The 18,891-nt window shown below is 37.7% G+C and overlaps 1 protein-coding gene across 3 annotated transcripts in view; it reads left to right on the top strand.

Moving 5' to 3' along the window:
* MBTD1 (mbt domain containing 1) overlaps positions 1-16,089 on the top strand; it is a 67,486-nt gene extending 51,397 nt beyond the window's left edge. For all 3 annotated transcript variants that reach the window (XM_082678305.1, XM_082678306.1, XM_082678307.1), the window contains 5 exons: positions 827-974; positions 1,969-2,051; positions 2,457-2,691; positions 3,186-3,263; positions 12,891-16,089. In XM_082678305.1, the coding sequence (XP_082534431.1) occupies positions 827-974; positions 1,969-2,051; positions 2,457-2,691; positions 3,186-3,263; positions 12,891-13,009 (663 nt within the window). In that variant the 3' untranslated portion in view covers positions 13,010-16,089. The remainder of the gene's footprint in view (positions 1-826; positions 975-1,968; positions 2,052-2,456; positions 2,692-3,185; positions 3,264-12,890) is intronic.
* The last annotated feature ends 2,802 nt before the right edge of the window (positions 16,090-18,891 follow it).

The following is an 18,891-nucleotide window of genomic DNA, read 5'->3' as shown; positions in this document are numbered from 1 at the left end:
GAAATCACTTCTGTGGAACCATGCTGTGATTTCTGGTGCACACTAGAACTTACACAGATTTTTTTCATTATAATTTCAGTTATTTAAGGTAATTAAATAAAGAAACATTTTTCACTTTTAAGAGATCTTTATGTAATAGATTTTCCTTTCTTTTAGAATGTGACTTAAAGAATCATTTTTATAATAGTGGTACCTAATTTTTTTTTTTTTACATCTTTATTGGGGTATAATTGCTTTACAGTGTTGTGTTTCTGCTGTACAACAAAGTGAATCAGCTATATGTATACGTATATCCCCATATCCCCGCCCTCTTGAGCCTCCCACCCCTCTAGGTGGTCACAAAGCACCGAGCTGATCTCCCTGTGCTATGCAGCAGCCTCCCACTAGCCATCCGTCTTACATTTGGTAGTGTATATATGTCACTGCTACTCTCTCACTTCGTCCCAGCTTCCCCTTCCCCCCACCTCCATGTCCTGAAGTCCATCCTCTACGTCTGCATCTTTATTCCTGACCTGCCACTAGGTTCATCAGTACTGTTTTTTTTCCATATATGTGCATTAGCATCCGGTATTTGTTTTCCTCTCTCTGACTTACTTCATTGTGTATGACAGACTCTAGGTCCATCCACCTCACTACAGATAACTCAGTTTTGTTCCTTTTTATGGCTGAGTAATATTCCATTGTATATATGTGCCACAACTTCTTTATCCATTCATCTGTCAGTGGACATTCAGGTTGCTTCCATGTCCTGGCTATTGTAAATAGTGCTGCAGTGAACATTGTGGGTACCTAATTTAAAATACTTGGAATTCTGTTAATTTAAAAGGTGCTGGCTGATGGATTCCTGATGATTGGGATCGATGGCTCAGAAGCAGCCGATGGATCTGACTGGTTCTGTTATCATGCAACCTCCCCTTCTATTTTCCCTGTTGGTTTCTGTGAAATTAACATGATTGAACTTACTCCACCCAGAGGTACTTCTTCCTAATATATACACTGGGTTTTCATCCTTGCTTTCCTTTTACATGGTACCTGTTTACAACATTTACCACAGCCCTAGATTTCTTGCTGTATGAAAATATAGTATGTGTGTATACGTATATATAAACACATGCGTACATAACAAGAGCTGGGGGGTGCTCTGAAAACATAAAGAACTGTATCCTAAGTAGCTTTAATAAATTACATTGGTGTAGAATTTTCCCTTAGTGTCTGTACATTTTATAATAAGAATTGGTATTCTCAAGCCCTGTTGAGATGTTGATGTAGGCTCAAAGAGCTACTGCATACATGAGCTTTTTTAAAAAATAGGTACTTTAGCCTTTGAGAGAAAGCAAGTTTTCATCTTTAGATTACCATATGAGGGAATAATTCCCTGGCGGTCCAGTGGTTAGGACTCGGGACTTTCACTGCTGAGGCCCTGGTTCGATCCCTGGTTGGGGAAGTAAGATCCCACAAGCCAAGCAGTGTGGCCAAAAAAAGTTAAAAAATAAAAATGATTACCATGTGACTTTTTAAAAGATTACATACCCTTAAATAGCTCATATGGCTTAACCAGTGACTTTCCTAATTTCAATATCTGAGCCTTGGATTTTTCTCTTAAGAAGGAGAAAAGCCAAACAGAAGACTATAAAATTAGTATTTGCCCAGCCAGTGTTCTTTCTTACAAAGAAAGAAAAATACTACTGAAAAAATATTAAATATTAGACTGTTCTAAGCCTAGGATTGAAAAGCAAAAGTCTGTAGTTCTTACACACTGAGGAGAGGAGAGTTACTTTGGCGTTAGAATAAATGGGCGCACCTGTTTCTGCCTAGAAAAAGAAGAATATCCATCTAACAGGGAGGAGCTATTGTACTGTACAGCATTAGCACTTGTGATCGTAGTGCGCACTGAATTACTTTATGTCTGCATTTTAATATTACACTAATTTTAGGTGAACTCCTAGTTAAACCAGTTATGTTTTTCAGGTTACACAAAACTTCCTTTTAAATGGTTTGACTACCTCAGGGAAACTGGCTCCATTGCAGCACCAGTAAAACTATTTAATAAGGTAAATTTAAAAGATCGCATAATACTTACGTGGATTTTTTTTGATGCTTCACAAATGCAAATCATTGTTGATCAAAATGTCTTTGCCTTATGTTAGAGTTTCTTAGTGGAGATTAATATAAACAAATATATATTAGTAAAACAATGTACATATTTCCTTTACATAGGCATTGAAGCTTGTTTCCAAACTTTGTATCATTTTTAATCTGAGTAAAATAGGAATGAATACATTTCCTAACTGGTTCTTCTATGCTTCACCTTCATATGTTTCAATGATTAATTATTTGGGATTTTTTTGGTCTAAATTGTTAATTGGTTATGTTACTTCTCTTTTGTCTTTCTTAGTGTTAGTAGAGTTACACATTCTTCTTTTCACCAGTGTTAATATTTTGCTTCTCCATGTTAGGATGTTCCAAATCACGGATTTCGTGTAGGAATGAAATTAGAAGCAGTAGATCTCATGGAGCCACGATTAATATGTGTAGCCACAGTAACTCGAATTATTCATCGTCTCTTGAGGATACATTTTGATGGATGGGAAGAAGAATATGATCAGTGGGTAGACTGTGAATCCCCTGACCTCTATCCTGTAGGGTGGTGTCAATTAACTGGATATCAACTACAGCCTCCAGCATCACAGTGTAAGTTGGTATACAGAAAAGGTGTCCTTTTGTAAAAATCAGCAATTCTCCGAGGACTATCTCACATAAATCATCTTGTGAGCTCACAGGACAAGAATATACCTATGTCTGATTGGTTGCCAGGTAAGATCTTAAGACTCAACAACAATATCACAGAATCAGACCATGTGTACCATGGCAGTGTGAACTCAATAGGCAGTTGCTTAATGACTATAGAAACACAACATTAAGAGCACTCACCAAATTAAGCTAGACTTCCTTTAATGAGTTTAAAGTTATAGGCTAAAATTTATTGATATATAATAAGTGCTTATTGAATAAATAATGGAATCTGTCTGGTATTGAGCTTCATGGTTTTGCAGGAACAAGTACCCTTATTTTCAAAGCATCGTGTACTTTTATAAACGTCATGGTTTTGGTGAAGATAGTTCATCTAAGTTGTACCTAGAGTTGTAAGCAATTATTTGATATCAATTTTCTCTTTTATTTTTCAGCATCAAGAGAAAGCCAATCAGGTTCATCAAAACAGAAGAAAAAGGCTAAGTCCCAGCAATACAAAGGACATAAGAAAAGTGGGTCACCACATGGTGTTTATATACATTTCCTAACTTGTCAGCCAACTGGGATCTTGGTATTGTTGCACAGAAATGGTATCCCTTGTGAGAGCTGATAACTGTGCATTCTGTATTATGCTTAAAGGTGCAGTATGCCATAAAAGGCAAACCTTTTCAATAATGAGAAGCACTTATCTTTGATTGACATGAAAAATTACCATAATATTTGATATATGGTAAAGAATAGAGTCTGTGAATGATTCGTTTTTTGTTTTTTGTTTCTTGGTTTTTTTGCGGTACGCGGGCCTCTCGCTGTTGTGGCCTCTCCCTTTGCGGAGCACAGGCTCTGGACGCGCAGGCTCAGCGGCCATGGCTCACAGGCCCAGCCGCTCCACGGCATGTGGGATCTTCCCGGACCTGGGCACGAACCCGTGTCCCCTGCATCGGCAGGCGGACTCTCAGCCACTGTGCCGCCAGGGAAGCCCTGTGAATGATTCTTGAAGTAATATGTAAACCTTCTGAAAATAAATCCTTTTTTAAAAAAATTTTTATTAAAATAACTGTAAAAGCAGATGCTTGATGCTTACAATAGACTTGGAAACTAATAAACCCATCCTTCTTATAAACCAAAACTCTCTTTCTAGAATGATACTTGTAAGAAATTGAAGTTAAAAAAAAGAAAAGAAAGTCAAGTTGATAGGTAGCACAATCAGGCTTAAGAAACTCTTTTTCAATATGCTGTCTATATTTTTACCTTACAATGAATGATTACTGACATTGATGCCAAAATAATATAAAATATATTGATAGCTCTGATTCTTTTAAAATCTCCCTCCCCCACCCCATAGTGAACTACAGATTTTTCTCTTCATGAAACCTGTCATGGAATATTTCATTCTGAGATAAGATTATTTTTACTTAAAGATTTTTTTTTAAGTAAAAAGTATATTAGAGGATTGAAAGTAAAACAGATTTTTCCAACTGACTTGCCATATGTTCGACTAAGTGCTAATCTGTCTCATTAACAACAAAGAGACTGAAACAGTGTGAAGAGTCAAATATACCTTCACACGTTTGATTATAGTTGATGTGAATTGTTTTTTCAGTGGGGACTTCTAGCAGCCACTGCAGTGGTGCTTTAGTTTCCTCCCCACATGAAACGCAAGTCAGCCTCACAATCGTGATAATCATCAGGCCTGTCTCTCACCCTCTCTTTTATATTATGGACATAAGCCTCCCACAGACCAAAAATTATTTTGCTGACTGGCTGTTTGATATTCACCTAAAAGAACTCTAGAGAACATTGCCAGACCAGATAGATGAAAGTGACTTCCCACTTATCTGGAACTGATTAGCAAGAAGTCACATAGTAACTTCATGTCAGTGGACTAACCATAGCAGACGTGATCACTAAGCTTTCTCTAAGACAGGCTGCTTTGGCTTGTCTTTTCACTTTTTATTTATTATTATGAGATTTCAGAATTTTCTTTGCAATGTGTCGAATTTAAGAATGCTTTTTATTACTCAGTGACGTTATGACATATATTTTTTAGGACGAATTTCTGAGCATTGTATACACAGTTCACATACCTCCTCAGTGTGACACTCACATGATTTGTTTATGGTTTATGGGGCTTAATTATTTTGAATTAATGGGCTGGGGACATGGGAAGAAATGTGAAATTAATGAAGTGATGATATCACTATCCCAGTTTTTAGTGACATTTAACATTATCAGATTTCTGGATTAGCTGAAGAAATGAATTTAGCTAAAAGTATAATTTGTTCTTTAACATTTTAATAGCTCCTAATATTATGACATCATCTCTAATGCCTTTATTTTTTTTAATTTATTTATTTTATTTATTTTTGGCCACGTCGGGTCTTCATTGCTGTGCATGGGCTTTCTCTAGTTGTGGCGAGCAGGGGACTACTCTTCATTGCGGTGCGCGGTCTTTTCATTGCGGTGGCTTCTCTTGTTGTGGATCACAGGCTCTAGGCGTGCAGCCTTCAGTAGTTGTGGCACGCAGGCTCAGTAGTTGTGGCTCGCGGGCACTAGAGCGTAGGCTCAGTAGTTGTGGCGCACGGGCTTACTTGCTACACGGCATGTGGGATCTTCCCGGACCAGGGATCGAACCCATGGCCCCTGCATTGGCAGGTGGATTCGTAACCACTGCGCCACCAGGCAAGTCCCTCTAATGCCTTTAAATTGTCCTTTGGACATAGAAAAGAAAAGAACTAGGGACTCACAGCCCCTTATTAGAAATCCTAGAGACCAAATGTGTTTTGGAATTTAGAATTTTTTGGATTTTAGAAAAGAAGTACAGTGTGTGTAGCATATATTATGTAACACCCCTTGCAGACTCTGCAGCATATTTTTTTTTTTTTTTTGCAGTATGCGGGCCTCTCACTGCTGTGGCCTCTCCCATTGCAGAGCACAGGCTCCGGACGCACAGGCTCAGCAGCCATGCCATGGCTCACGAGCCCAGCCACTCCGCAGCATGGGGGATCCTCCCAGACCGGGGCACGAACTCATGTCCCCTGCATCAGCAGGCGGACTCTCAACCACTGCGCCACCAGGGAAGCCCCATCTGCAGCATTTTTTGAAGCAAAATATATATAAATAGTTACATTTAATGGGCCAAATAAAGATTATAAATAGTATCACCAAGTGAGGTCTGATTTTGTTGCCGAAGTTTTGCCCAAAAAAACCTTTGAATTTTGGAATTGAGGATAAGGAATTGTAGTGCTTTGTGAATGAAGAAGCAGTCTTCATTGTAAGGACACTGTTCCTTTTATTTTTTCACATTACTCAGCAAATAATTTATTAGAAATTTTCTCCGCAAAACTTTACCCACCAGAATAAGAAAGAAGTTGGGGTCCAGGAACCTAAGTCATCCACTGCATGCAGATTTATATCAGTCAGATAGGCCACAAAACCTTTTATTTGTTTTTAAGTTTGTCTACAGATTATTATATTCTGGCTCTGTTGTTTCATCTTAGGCTCTTTGGTCTTTTTGTACCTAAAATCATCCATCAGTGTGTTCTTTGTTAGGGCTTATTTTTTATGGAACTAGACAGTTGATTGGCTTTCTCTAGTTGTGGCGAGCAGAGGACTGCTCTTCATTGCAGTGCGCGGGTTCTAGCCTATTTTTTAATTAGCTGTGTTCATGCTGCAGAGGGATAACTATTAATTAGTGCTTCTGAAAAATAAGGGTGATGTTCTGTCGAGGGAATCATGTAGACTGTTGTGTGCGCATGATCTGTCCAATCTGAAAAGCCTTTTTTTCCTCAAGGCCTAGTAATTCTAGACCAGGAAAACCAGCACTAATTTCTGTACCATCTTCAGGGGCTATTGTAAGTAGTAGAGAGTTGGAGATTCTCCTTGCATTTTTACCTCCAAGTGTGTAGTACATTAGACTTTTTCGTCTAAATGAATGCTGCAAGTGGTTTTGGTTTGGCAGTTGAGAGTGTACTCACAGGAGCTTGGTTTCCAGATCATTTTACATAAGAATACTGTCTAACTTAGATTTGTCTTTTAGTTCTGATTTTGCAAAGGATAATTTCTGATTGCTCTTGCCTGAGTCATTTGTAAACTCTGGAAGAAAACAGATATAATTTATAGTCACAAAGATATGTAAGTATCCTTCAGCTTTCGATCAAATTAATGCAGTATGCTTGGTTGTTCAGTATTTGCAAAGCTTATTTTCTTTTTGTTGGTAAGAGCATTGTGTAAGTCTTTGAAAGCTTATGTGTGCTTATGAAACCGTAACCAAAGGGTGTTTCAAAAGAAATTAGGTTGCTGAAGAACTTGCAGGCAACAAACATTTAAATTTTAGAACTGCTTTTCAGAATAAGAACTATAATTGTTTTCTAAAAGAGTGAATTATAAACCAAAAGTTAGGGGAGCACATTTCATATCAGTAAAATCCTGCCACTCATATAATTCATTAATTAAACTGTTTGATTTCTCCCTGAAGGACAGTGTTTGTTTGGGCTTATATGGGCAGTGAAATGCCTACAAGTAGGGTTTTAAAACCCTCTCTGCCATTGGATTGTCAGTCCCCCTCAAACTAAAATTTTTTTGAAGGTAATTAGCCAGCTGTTCTCCACACTCGATGCTCTCTGTAGTTCATTTTGCTTTGTTTTGTTTTAAATTGATTAGAGAGTCAAGAACCAGGATTACCAGACTCTGAGAGACTAGAAATAATCTCCCCCATCATCCACTCCCCAACACACACACACACACACCCCTTGTTTTCGGAAATACAAACCTTGCATAGTTGGTTCTCTTTTCAGAGTATCCTGTGCAGCACAACCTTTCCTAGTTATGATGCAGTTTTCTTACCACACATGTAAGTAAAAGCTTACTTTAGTTTAACTTGATATTTAGAGAGGAAGATGCCAATTGGGAAGAAGCCTGTCAGTTTGTCGAGCCTGCCCATGACAGGTGGGGTACGGAGGAGCTTCTCTGGTGGCGAAGAGTTGACTCCCCCTCTATATCGAGCCCTTCCAGCACAGACAGCCCTGGAGGCCTTCCCACCTCCCCGCACTAGCCGAGAGTTCAGTCCCAGCCTCAAAACAGGTAATTGGTCACATCAGCACCTCAGGTACTGCAGAGGGTCAAAGTCTGGGTTAGGGTGGTGGGAGACAGAAGCATGGTCTGGCATGACAGATGCTGACATTAAATTTTTCTTTTTCTTTCAACTAAAAAATTCATTTTCATTAGTCTTTGGTAGTCACTTCACTAAAATGAATAATCAGGGAAGGATTTTTATTTTGTTACAAGCCACTTTTGAGCTTCAAATTCAGGTAAAGCTGTGATTTCAGTTTATGGAATTGTGAGACAACTTGTACTGTTTCATGGTTTCGTTAAAATGATTGAACGTTTTGCATTGCAGAATTCTACGTGACTTGACCTGAGGGAGAAATATGCCATAAGGGAGCAATCTGATTAATCAGATCCAAAAATGAGGCTTTGTTCATAGCATTCCATAGCGCCTCATTCAGTAGACAGGATGTGTTTTGTATTCCTGTGTGATTTTAGTTCTGGTAGTAACATTTACCACAGTCTTAGTTGAATAACGGATTTGGAAATATAATGCCTCTATAATTTTGGTATTGAATTTGAGTGAAATTTATTTCTATAATTTCACGTTTATATATGTACAGTGATTAAGTAAGTAAATGACATTTAATTTGAGTTGAATTGGTTAGGCTAAGCTGGTAGAGTATAAGGAAGACTGCCCTTTGTAAATGCTAAGAACAAACATGTTACCGTAGAATGTCAGAGGCTTCACTTGCATATGATGAATCTTAGACGTGAGTACAGATCAAATAGCCCCAAATCCAAAGTTGTATCTGCCTTGGCATATATTCTGCCATATCCTAACTATTGCCTTTAAACAACTTTTTATCGAATTTGCAGTCTTTAAAATGCCTTTTATATGTTGAAAAGCATGATGGGACTTAGTACCTAGCTCTGTTTTCTTCTCAGTCCTCTGTTTGCTAATATTTTTGCACCTGAAGTTGTCACCAGCCTTTTTTTTTCCATTTTAAAATGTGTTCTTTAGCTTTTGCCTTCTTAAACAGTGTATTAGGTGATCTTGATCCTTCCTAGTCTGTTTCTCTGAAGATCACTCATATCTTTATATCTAGAGAAAATTACTATACCTCTGTTGTATAAGAAATGGATTAGGACTGCAGATGCAAGTTTATCTGCTCTTTTATGGAAATACCTTCAAATGACTAAAGAGCCTTTCAGCTTCTTTTCTTGTCTTTGTAACTTTTTTCTTTTTGTACTTGTTATTATGAAAGTTTTCTGTAACCTAAGTGATTAACTATAGATATTGTGAGCTCTGAATATGTTTGAATTTTTATTGCATTTGAGGTGTATTTTCTTTAAGCATTAGACTGATTTTGAAGGCGTGTGTCACGTTTTGTGAGAGAACTTGACTTTTAGGATTGGCAAAACCCAGGAACTTGGAGTAGGCATACAGGATGGAACCCACAAGGCCTCCTAAGTGACTTCCCTTTCCACTGGTGTCTATTGTGTGTATCTTCTGAGCTAGGGGCACATCTTGTGGGATTTAATGTGATTTTACTGTGGTGAAACTGTGTAGGGACTACATTGCTGTCTTAACTCTGAAAGCTACAGTTTGTTTAGCTATTGAGAGAATTTATTATTTTTGGACTTCTAACTAGGAAAATGTGATTTCTGTTAGACTGTCTTTTGAAATGTTAGTGAGTAAAGTCAGCAAAGTAACTTCTTTTTAAAAACAGAGCCAAGAAAATGCATTTGTGTAGAAAGTGACATCAGCCACAGGATCTATTTTATTTCATCCATCATTCATTGAGAATAAGGCCTGTAAAGGAGAAATGATAAGTGTGAAGATACCAGACAGGCTTTATTTTAGGTTCCTTGAAAACACTGAAACTTTGCATTAGAACATTACACATCTGAGTGACTGTTTCACCTTTATCTTGAGTTATTTTTTTTAAGAACATTGTTTCCATATTTTAACATGAGTAGAAGCATAATCCAGAACTTTGTTGTTAATAATAAGTGCAAATAGTTTCAGGATGTGCTTTAGAATTTCAATTTACTTTTCTTACATTTAAAAAAAAACAAAAAGCATCTGTTTGAATGGAACATGTTTGGTCTTGAAGCACAGTAATTCTTTTCTCATTCATTTAGCCATCTGATCATCATATAACAAGATATTGTTTTAATCAACCTTTTATTGTGGGTACTGCACCTTTAATGAAATTTGGGGTTTTTTTCCTTTTCCATGTGTTTATTTTCATGGTATTGTTCAAATGTCCTTAACAACGCATGTTGGTTTGACTTGAAGGATAACTGTTATATGTTTGATATCCTCCATAAAAGCATTTTTATCATATTAACTAATTTTTTTAAAGGATTTTTTAAAGAAAGTAAGCAGAGTCATGTTTGCTTTACCTTTCAGCAATCTGATTGGTATGTGTTTTGCTATTATTATAGGCATAGTGTATTCACTTTTCAGTCTTTGGGCTATTAAATTTTTTAACACCATTACCAAAACAAGTACCAAAGTAAAATAAAATGAATTAGCGTTATTTCAAAAGATTATTCTTTTTTTAAATTTTTATTTATTTTTGACTGTGTTGGGTCTTCGTTGCTGCACGTGGGCTTCTCATTGCGGTGGCTTCTCTTGTAGCAGAGCACAGGCTCTAGTCACGTGGGCTCAGTAGTTGTGGCTCGCAGGCTCTAGAGCACAGGCTCAGTAGTTGTGGCGTACAGGCTTAGTTGCTCCGCGGCACGTGGGATCTTCCCGGACCCAGGCTCGAACCCATGTCCCAGGCATTGGCAAGCGGATTCTTAACCACTGCGCCACCAGGGAAGCCCCAAAAGATTATTCTTTAAATTATTAAATAAGATATCAAAGATCATTATTTTTGAAACTAATCTTTTGTAACTAAAATCAAGACACGAAGTATTTTTCTATCACTATTTGACTTTAAAAATAGCCATTTTAATATTGTTCCACGTGGTGTTATTGTTTCATGAAACTTAGTTGGCTTACTACTCATCTAAATACTCTGAGTCCTAATTCTTCTCATAAATTGACCTTTTTCCCCCTGTATAAGCAGTTCCCAATTTACATTCCATATATATCTTCATCCTCTCACTCCAATTGTTATGAAAAGAGCCATAAAAAAAGAAACAGAAAAATTTCATCTTTCCTTTGGAGACAGTCCCTGCAGGAAGCAGACAGGTGGGTTACTCAGTGGCTGAGCAGCCAGTCTGAGAGTCACAAGTTGTGCAGAGGGAGGCCTTAGGCTACATTGGTTCCCACTGTTAATAGCCCTTCAAGAATGCTAGTCTTATGTTACCAAGTCTCCCTACTTTTCATGGTTTTATATGAAATCTCCTGTTTCAGAATATTCAGTCAATTTGAAAGAACCACAGGGCAGAGGTGAGGGAGGGAAAAGCCCAGTTTGTGAACTCTGACTTAACAGATCTCTGTGCTGAAGAAATTGAAGAAGAAAGTTAGCATTACTCACAATGGGATTAGATTCCAGTGAGAATATAAGCATAAAAGATCACCTGTTCTTTAAATTATTTGAAACTTTACCAACTCAATTTTGGTTAAACAGTAACTTTTTAAGAAACTCAAATACATCTCTGAGAGGTTGGCAGTTACTAAGACTAGTGTTTGTTTAACACCTCGCTGAGATCATTTTCATTTAAAAAGTAGGAAAGTAATTTTTTTTAAGGGAGGTGTTCTATAGGAAGTAGAGGGTGGGCTTCGGGGAAAGGATTTAGGGCAGCCTGAAATTACTGACTAACTGCGTTGAGGTAACTTAAGAGATGTTTATAAAAAGAGATAGGAAAATCTCAGAATTAAACAACCTAAACTTTTGCCTAAGACCAGTGCTGGGACCAGCAAAGAAAACATTCCTCTTTTTCTTCTTGCTTGTCCATGCAGTAAGAAGAGCCCTCCTGTCACTAAAAATTATGACTAGCATGACTTCAGTGACTACCAAGAAACCTAAACCCCACTGAAAATACTGGAAACTGAAAAACAGTTGTCCATAAAAATAAAGACCTATTGGAACATGACCTGTTCATAAATTGAAGATTGCCTATACTGTTGTTTGTTTTCATTAAAAAAGAAGTCTTCGGGGCTTCCCTGGTGGCGTAGTGGTTGAGAGTCCGCCTGCCAATGCAGGGGACACAGGTTCGTGCCCTGGTCCGGGAAGATCCCACATGCCGCGGAGCGGCTGGGCCTGTGAGCCATGGCCACTGAGCCTGCGCGTCTGGAGCCTGTGCTCCGCAACGGGAGAGGCCACAACACTGAGAGGCCCACGTACCGCAAAAAAAAAAAAAAGAAGCCTTCAGATAAGAACTCAAACAGGTAGTACTACTGTTAAGTGATCCCATTGGTAATGTTAGCTGTTTTTGTTTTTGTCTTCTTTTTTGGCCGCACTGCACAGCTTGCAGGGTCTTAGTTCCCCCATCTGGGATTGAACCCGTGCCCTTGGCATTGAAAGTGCAGAGTCCTAACCACTGGACCACCAGGGAATTCCCAAAGTTAGCTGTTTTTTATACCAAGGATTTTCGTGTTGCTGGTGTCAATCAATTTTTATTTTACCTAAAATGATTACTTAAGTTTTTCTTGATTTTAGTTTTAATACAGGTGTTTAATATTATCAGATTTATATCTTTTTTATGAAGAGAGTCTTTAGGTACTCCTTGGAGATAATAACATGTTAAAGTCATTTGTTGTGTTACTTATTATTCAGAACTATCCAAGAAATATGCTGTTTATGTAGACATTGACATAAAAGTGAATACTTAATCATGAGAAAACCTCTAATCATTCTAGTCAAATTAGTGATCACTGTTACCTTCAACGTTTCATTGACAGTGTCCATTTGTGCAGTGTCCATTTTGCAGTATTGTTCCTTTTTGGAACTCTTCTTAACTACGAATATACTTTGAAACTTAAAATTAATTAAATGCTCTTCCTTCGGGGGGGTTAGTTTTAAGAGTTACTGAAGACATGAAGAAGTCTTATTAACTGTGAAGCTGGTGGAACATGAAGCAATCTGAATATTCTAGAAAGACTTAATAACATCTTGTACATTTATTTCTTACAGTGACTACATTGCAGCTGAAGGAGGAGTTGATAGATGGAGAGGATTATAATTTCCTCCAAGGAGCATCTGATCAGGAAAGCAATGGCTCTGCCAACTTCTACATCAAACAAGAGCCCTGAGGTTGCTCAGAAACTGAGGGTGGGAGGGAAAGAATTTTACACAGGACTGATTTATAATCAATCCAGCTGTACAGCGGGGCTATTCTACTGGAACATTTTGCTAAACATAGAAAATTTCAGTTCCAGATTTTTCAAGTGGGTAGGGAAACTATTTTAGCTGTGGGGGGAAATTTTTCAATTTATAAAGATGGACAATTTTTGTGTTGTATTTGAAGCTTTTGAAAGAATTTTGTAATATTTTCCAAGTTTGGATTTATGTGCATTGTTAACAAGAACTGAAATTCTAACTTTTTTGGTAAGATTAAAGTTTAGGTAGCAGGATTGAAGGAAATGATTTAAGAAGGATATAGTTGTAAATGCAAATGAACTGTCATTACAAATGAACCTTTTTGGTACCTGTTGGGAGATTTTGGGATTTTGGAAGTTAGGCCAGTCACATCTCCAGCTTCCTCTGCTGCAGAATATGCAACTGAACGTCCCCCCCCCATCCCCGCCCCATGGAGAGCTCATCACCACATAGATCACGGAAGGGTAATTAATTCTGCTTGTTGGCATTTTATTGCAGCCCATTTTAAATATTTGTACAGAAATGTTTTTCATTCTGTGAAAATTTCTTTAGAGTTCTGTATGAAACTGGAAGAACTCTGGATATTTTATATGTTCTCTTTTAATTAAAAAATGAGTAAAATTATCCTAACACTAAAGTGTTAAACTGGAATGGTTGACAAGATATACGAGATCTCAGTCTACATGTTGAGGGGTTGGGGAAAATGCAATATTGTCCTAAGTTTATTTTATTTTCCTTACTAAAAAATACCCCACAAAAGGGATTCTCATCAGTTCTCTGCCATTTCTCTCCATCTGTGAGATAATACTTGGTATAACCACACCCCAAAACACATGTTCTGTATTACCAGGAGAATCAAATTAACAGTTTAAAGCCAAGATAAGTTTAGATTTCAAAATCATTCCAGCTCTGCTTTTAACTATCCTGGATTTGTTAGAAAACTAATTTGAAAGAGAATTTAATTTTCTTAAAATTTAAAGACAATTCATACTAATTATATATATATATATGTATATGTATAAAATTAGTATGAATTGTCTTTAACTCTATTCAGAATTAATTTTAACAATAATAATGGATTTGGACCATTTTGAACATTCCCTATTTTAAAATTCACATGGCTTCCTTTGAAAAAAGGATATAAAGGTAAATTGGTGAAAGGTTTGCTCTCTGCATTTTTTGACTTTCTGAGTTGTGACTGAATGAGAGAGCTTTAGCATTTACCAGTGAGGTTCATAAACTAAACTCTCAGGAATTACTTGCATCTGTTCTAGAAGTGCTTCTGGGTCTTAGCCTGGCCTCTTCAGAGTGGTAATATTGACCATCTCCTCTGGAATATAGGTAGGGCTAATTAGAAATTAATCAAAATGATTAACCTCTACAGTCCTTCAGCCTATGGAATGCTTTAAAAAATGTTAATGGAAAGCCCCAGGAGACCATTTTAGGTAAGATTTTTTTTGTTTGAATTTTAAAATGCATAAAACATTAAAAACCAGCAATTTATTTTCTAAAATATTGCTCTACTTTTGGGAATAATAGCATTGGTAATATGCACAGGTTTACCTCATTCTATGCAAGAGGGGTTAATATCATAAGGTTTTATAGTTGCTACTGGAAGTAAAATTTGTTACTTTATAGTGTAAGAATGTATGGAATCGCATGTCAACATTTCTTAATACTGACTCTTTAGGGGCATAAATGCAGACCATATCAATGCCAAGTTGATTCTCATGTGTCAGATATATGTGAATTCAGCTGTTAAATTACTGGATATTTATCTTAAACAACATTACTGAGAGGGACCTACTGTAAATGTGACATCCTCACACTTCCCAAATCTTTAACTTTTAAGAATCTTCCTATAAACTTAAAGCCTGGAAGACTTCCAAAAAGCAAGGGTTACAACAATCTTTATTCTCAGGCTTAGTGAATTAAACCCAGGACTCCGATTCCATGATATGGGCACCAGAAGCCAGTTGTATCGTGTGCTCTAACAGTACCCTGGGCTTAGGGGCTCTATAGGGACCTGAATAAACCAGGAGGGATTTGATTTGGAGCCTGGTAATTAGTTCTGTGAAATGCTCATTTGTAGCCAGGTTTTATAAGCTTCCAGTTCTACAGCAAAGCCAGGCTCTGAGTGTTTTCAGATTTCCCACCTATTTATGAAGTGTTTCGTGTCTTAATCCCATGACCAACGTTAAATGTTGGTAAGGACTTCCTACCGAGTAAACACAATCTGAAGCCCTCTTCATTGTTCAGACTCTAACTCCCTGCTGCCGATGAACAGAAAATGAGTTGATGCAGAGGAGATTTATGTCTTAGCCACAACTCCAAGTGTACAACTCAGTAGCCCCATTCTATTCTACGGTTCAAATGTACTGCTGACCTTGGGTTTGTTTTGTTTTTTTCCTGTTAGGATTATTTGGGGATTTTTGGTAGTTTAAACTCTTTAACCTTTTCCTTGCTGTGTATGAGGAAAGCTAAAGCTGTTATCAACTTCTTATTCTACGGATACTAACACGGGTTTTCAGTGTTTGTTTGTTTTTATTATTATTAATTTTGTGTGATGTGAATACCCTCTCCCGTCAATATTTGTATTATGGTGCTATATATTTGGTAATGATCCTTTACTATTGGGAAGGGATTTTAAAAATACTGTGATTAAACTGGGTTTCTTCCTTTGATTTTCATATTTTAAATAAAGCCACAGTCATTTATACAAAAGAAAAGTATCTGTCCCTGGGCAAATCTTTTGAGGACAGAGGTCAAAGTAAACTGCATAAGGTTTTTACATCATTTCTGTATGTATTTGATAAATAGATCAATATCTGTACAAATTTAATCTTTTATTTTCTTGGTAACTTGTGATCATTGAGAAAGTGTTTGAAACTTTCTCGTAAAGTGTATATAATGGCGTGAAAAATTCCTTTGGAGAAATTTATGTTCCTTTCATTTTTACCAAATTGCAAATTTTCAGCATGGATGTGAAAAGCATTAAAATTATAACTTTGTGTACAAGATGAAAATAATTCACTAAATTTGCCCTTTTTTACACAAAATAAAACGTTAAAGTTAAGTTGTATATGAGCAATTCTTTAATATGCTTTGATATTTGAGGGATTTCCTTTTTTATTCGAAATATTGAGTGCCGCCTTTTATTTATTTATTTGTTTATTTATTTTTGGCCGCGCCACACAGCATTTAGGATCCTAGTTCCCCAACCAGGGATTGAACCTGCACCCCCTGCAGTGGAAGCACGGAGTCTTAACCATTGGACGGCCAGGGAAGCCCCTTGAGTGCCTTCTATAAGCAGTCGAAGGCACCTGGGAAAGTCAGATCAGTTCCTCCCTCACAGAACCTGTACTCTCATAAGGTAAGCCAGCACAAGTGAGGAAGAATTTACTGCTGGCTGACGAGAGGAAGAGGATATGGGTGGATATATGGCCATAGTTGCATTTGAGCCAGGATCTCACTTGGAGGGAATAGGCAAAAAACACGGGAGGGGTGAGTGTGGACCCCTTGTGGGGAAATTAAATCACTTTAGTCAGAACATGGTGTTTCAGGGTTGGCATGATTGCTAGGAGACTTTTTTTTTTTTTCCAGCTCCATTAACCTCAGCAACAAGGTTCATAGGATGTAAATGAATTATCCCAGCTTGCTCTTGCTGTTTACATTAAGAGGGAACGCAGACACCCTCCTTTATCAACAGCTGATTCTGTGGGAAATTATCCAAATTTTACTGCAGAAGCAGTTTGTAGAGAATTTTATGGATGTTAGATAGTAATGAGATGGATTGGGTATCTTTAGTAGTTAATTTCATCACTTTAGAAAAATATAACACACTCCAAGAAAGACAGAACCTAATTTCTGCCCTGCTTCCTACCTAAAATGGCTTGAAAACAGTTGCCCTAGTAAACTGGAATTCCCAGGTTGGCCTCAATTACTACCCCGAGCTCTGACATATACATTCTTCTTTAAACCCTTACGCGCCTCTTGGGAAACTAGTTTCCTAAAGTGCTTTATGCCCATGTTTTAAGAGGAACAAATGTTTCCCCAAAACAAGTAACTTTAGCACTGTGTTGTTTATCCAGCCTTGTGAGACGGGGAGAACAGCAACTATTTCCTTTCTGCAGACTCTTACTGAGGCTAGGTTGACATCCCTCTTTGGCCTGTTAAGAATTCCAAGCCTCACGAGCAGGCCAAAGCAGGGCTTGCCTATTAACAAATAATTATATAAAAAGTAATGCATTTTTTAAAATGCATTTATTATATGTTTAAAATACAGTTTTATGAAAGCATAAAAGTTTCTGAATTAGTTGTCCACTTTCACACACCCAACTGTTACATAGGATTAGGTCCAACCTTACTCCAGAGGCAGTGCTTTTGTCCTCACCATAGCCTACCCTTCCTCATTCAGTTCTACCAAATTAAGTCCTAACATTCATATCCTTCCTCTCAGCTCTCACCACTCCAAATTTGACTTCATCACCCTCCAAACTCATGACTTTTATCACGTCACTTGGAAAACTATATAAAGGTAGTAAAGCACAGTGGCCAAGAGCAGAGTCTGAAGCCAGCTACTTGCATTGGAACTTGACTCCTTCACTTGTTAAGCGCTCTAACTTGACTCAGTTTCCTCAATTATAAAATAGGATACTAGTACCAACTTCCTAAGAGTTGTGAACATTAAATGAATTCATGTACGTGAAGTTCTTAGAACAACCCTGGCACAGAGTAAGCCTATACTATACTATACTATACTATACTATACACAGAGTAACCGCTGCTGCTGCTGCTGACAGGTACCTTAGCCACTGTGCATGTGGGTCCAGGGTGGGCACCTCCACATTAGAATGCAGGCCCCAGGCCTGCCCCAGGATCTAATTTCAGTAAACTGCCATTTAATGCAGTGAAAGCACGTAGCACACAAACATGAGATTCACTTGAAACTAAAAAATAATTTAGAAAATGTTAAATTTCTTGTCAATCATTGACTCGAAATTAGAATCCTGACACTTCTGTACCAAGCTGTTGATGTGTTTGTCGTTGTCTTATAGTATAGCAACGTGCATAAAAACATGTAACGTTGAGGGCGTTCCCTGGTGGCCTAGTGGTTAGGATTCTGGGCTTTCACTGCTGTGGCCCAGGGTTCAATCCCTGGTCGGGGAACTGAGATCCTGCAAAGCCATGTGGCCAAAAAAAAAAAAAAACAAAACATGTAATGTTGAGTCTTTTATATGGAAGTGGCATGAAAAGCTTTCACCGGTTTCCTGAGAAAACAGGTATTCATAAACCCACATAGTTCTGTAATCTCATTTTTAAGGCAGACTCCAGATGATAGTGAACATTTCTATTGATAGGTGCTCCTTGGCACCATTTTACAACTGTACCAATCCAGCAAAATGAACAGGCAATGTGGATTTTGTAACCACTTACTACTAGCCCAGGAAATAGGCACGATAAATACCTCATCCCAGGGTAGAGTAAGAAGGGAGGTAGGGTGGCAGGGAAAATTTGTGTAGCCAGGGACTAGGTTAACTGCTTTACATGCATTGTTTCATTTAATCCTGCATTGCCATGGTATCATCCTCACCTTACAGGCGTCCTTAGGCTTCCGTTTCCTCATACATAACTTGCCCAATTTGGAATCAACAAGAATGTGAATCTGGACAACTTGACTAGTCTATGTTTCATTCTGCCAAGTTTCAACAAATTCTTTGTACAGAAATGTGCATTTCTACATCAGCTAAAGTGGTTGGGATCTTTATTATGTTCATTATTTCTTTACTAGTTTCCTCAGATACACAGCCAGTGC

Source organism: Grampus griseus (genome assembly GCF_964374135.1).
Source record: "Grampus griseus genome assembly, chromosome: 20".
Classification (NCBI taxonomy): Eukaryota; Metazoa; Chordata; class Mammalia; order Artiodactyla; family Delphinidae; genus Grampus; species Grampus griseus.
Note: the sequence above shows the minus strand (reverse complement) of the source record. Positions and strands in the feature narration are given on the sequence as shown.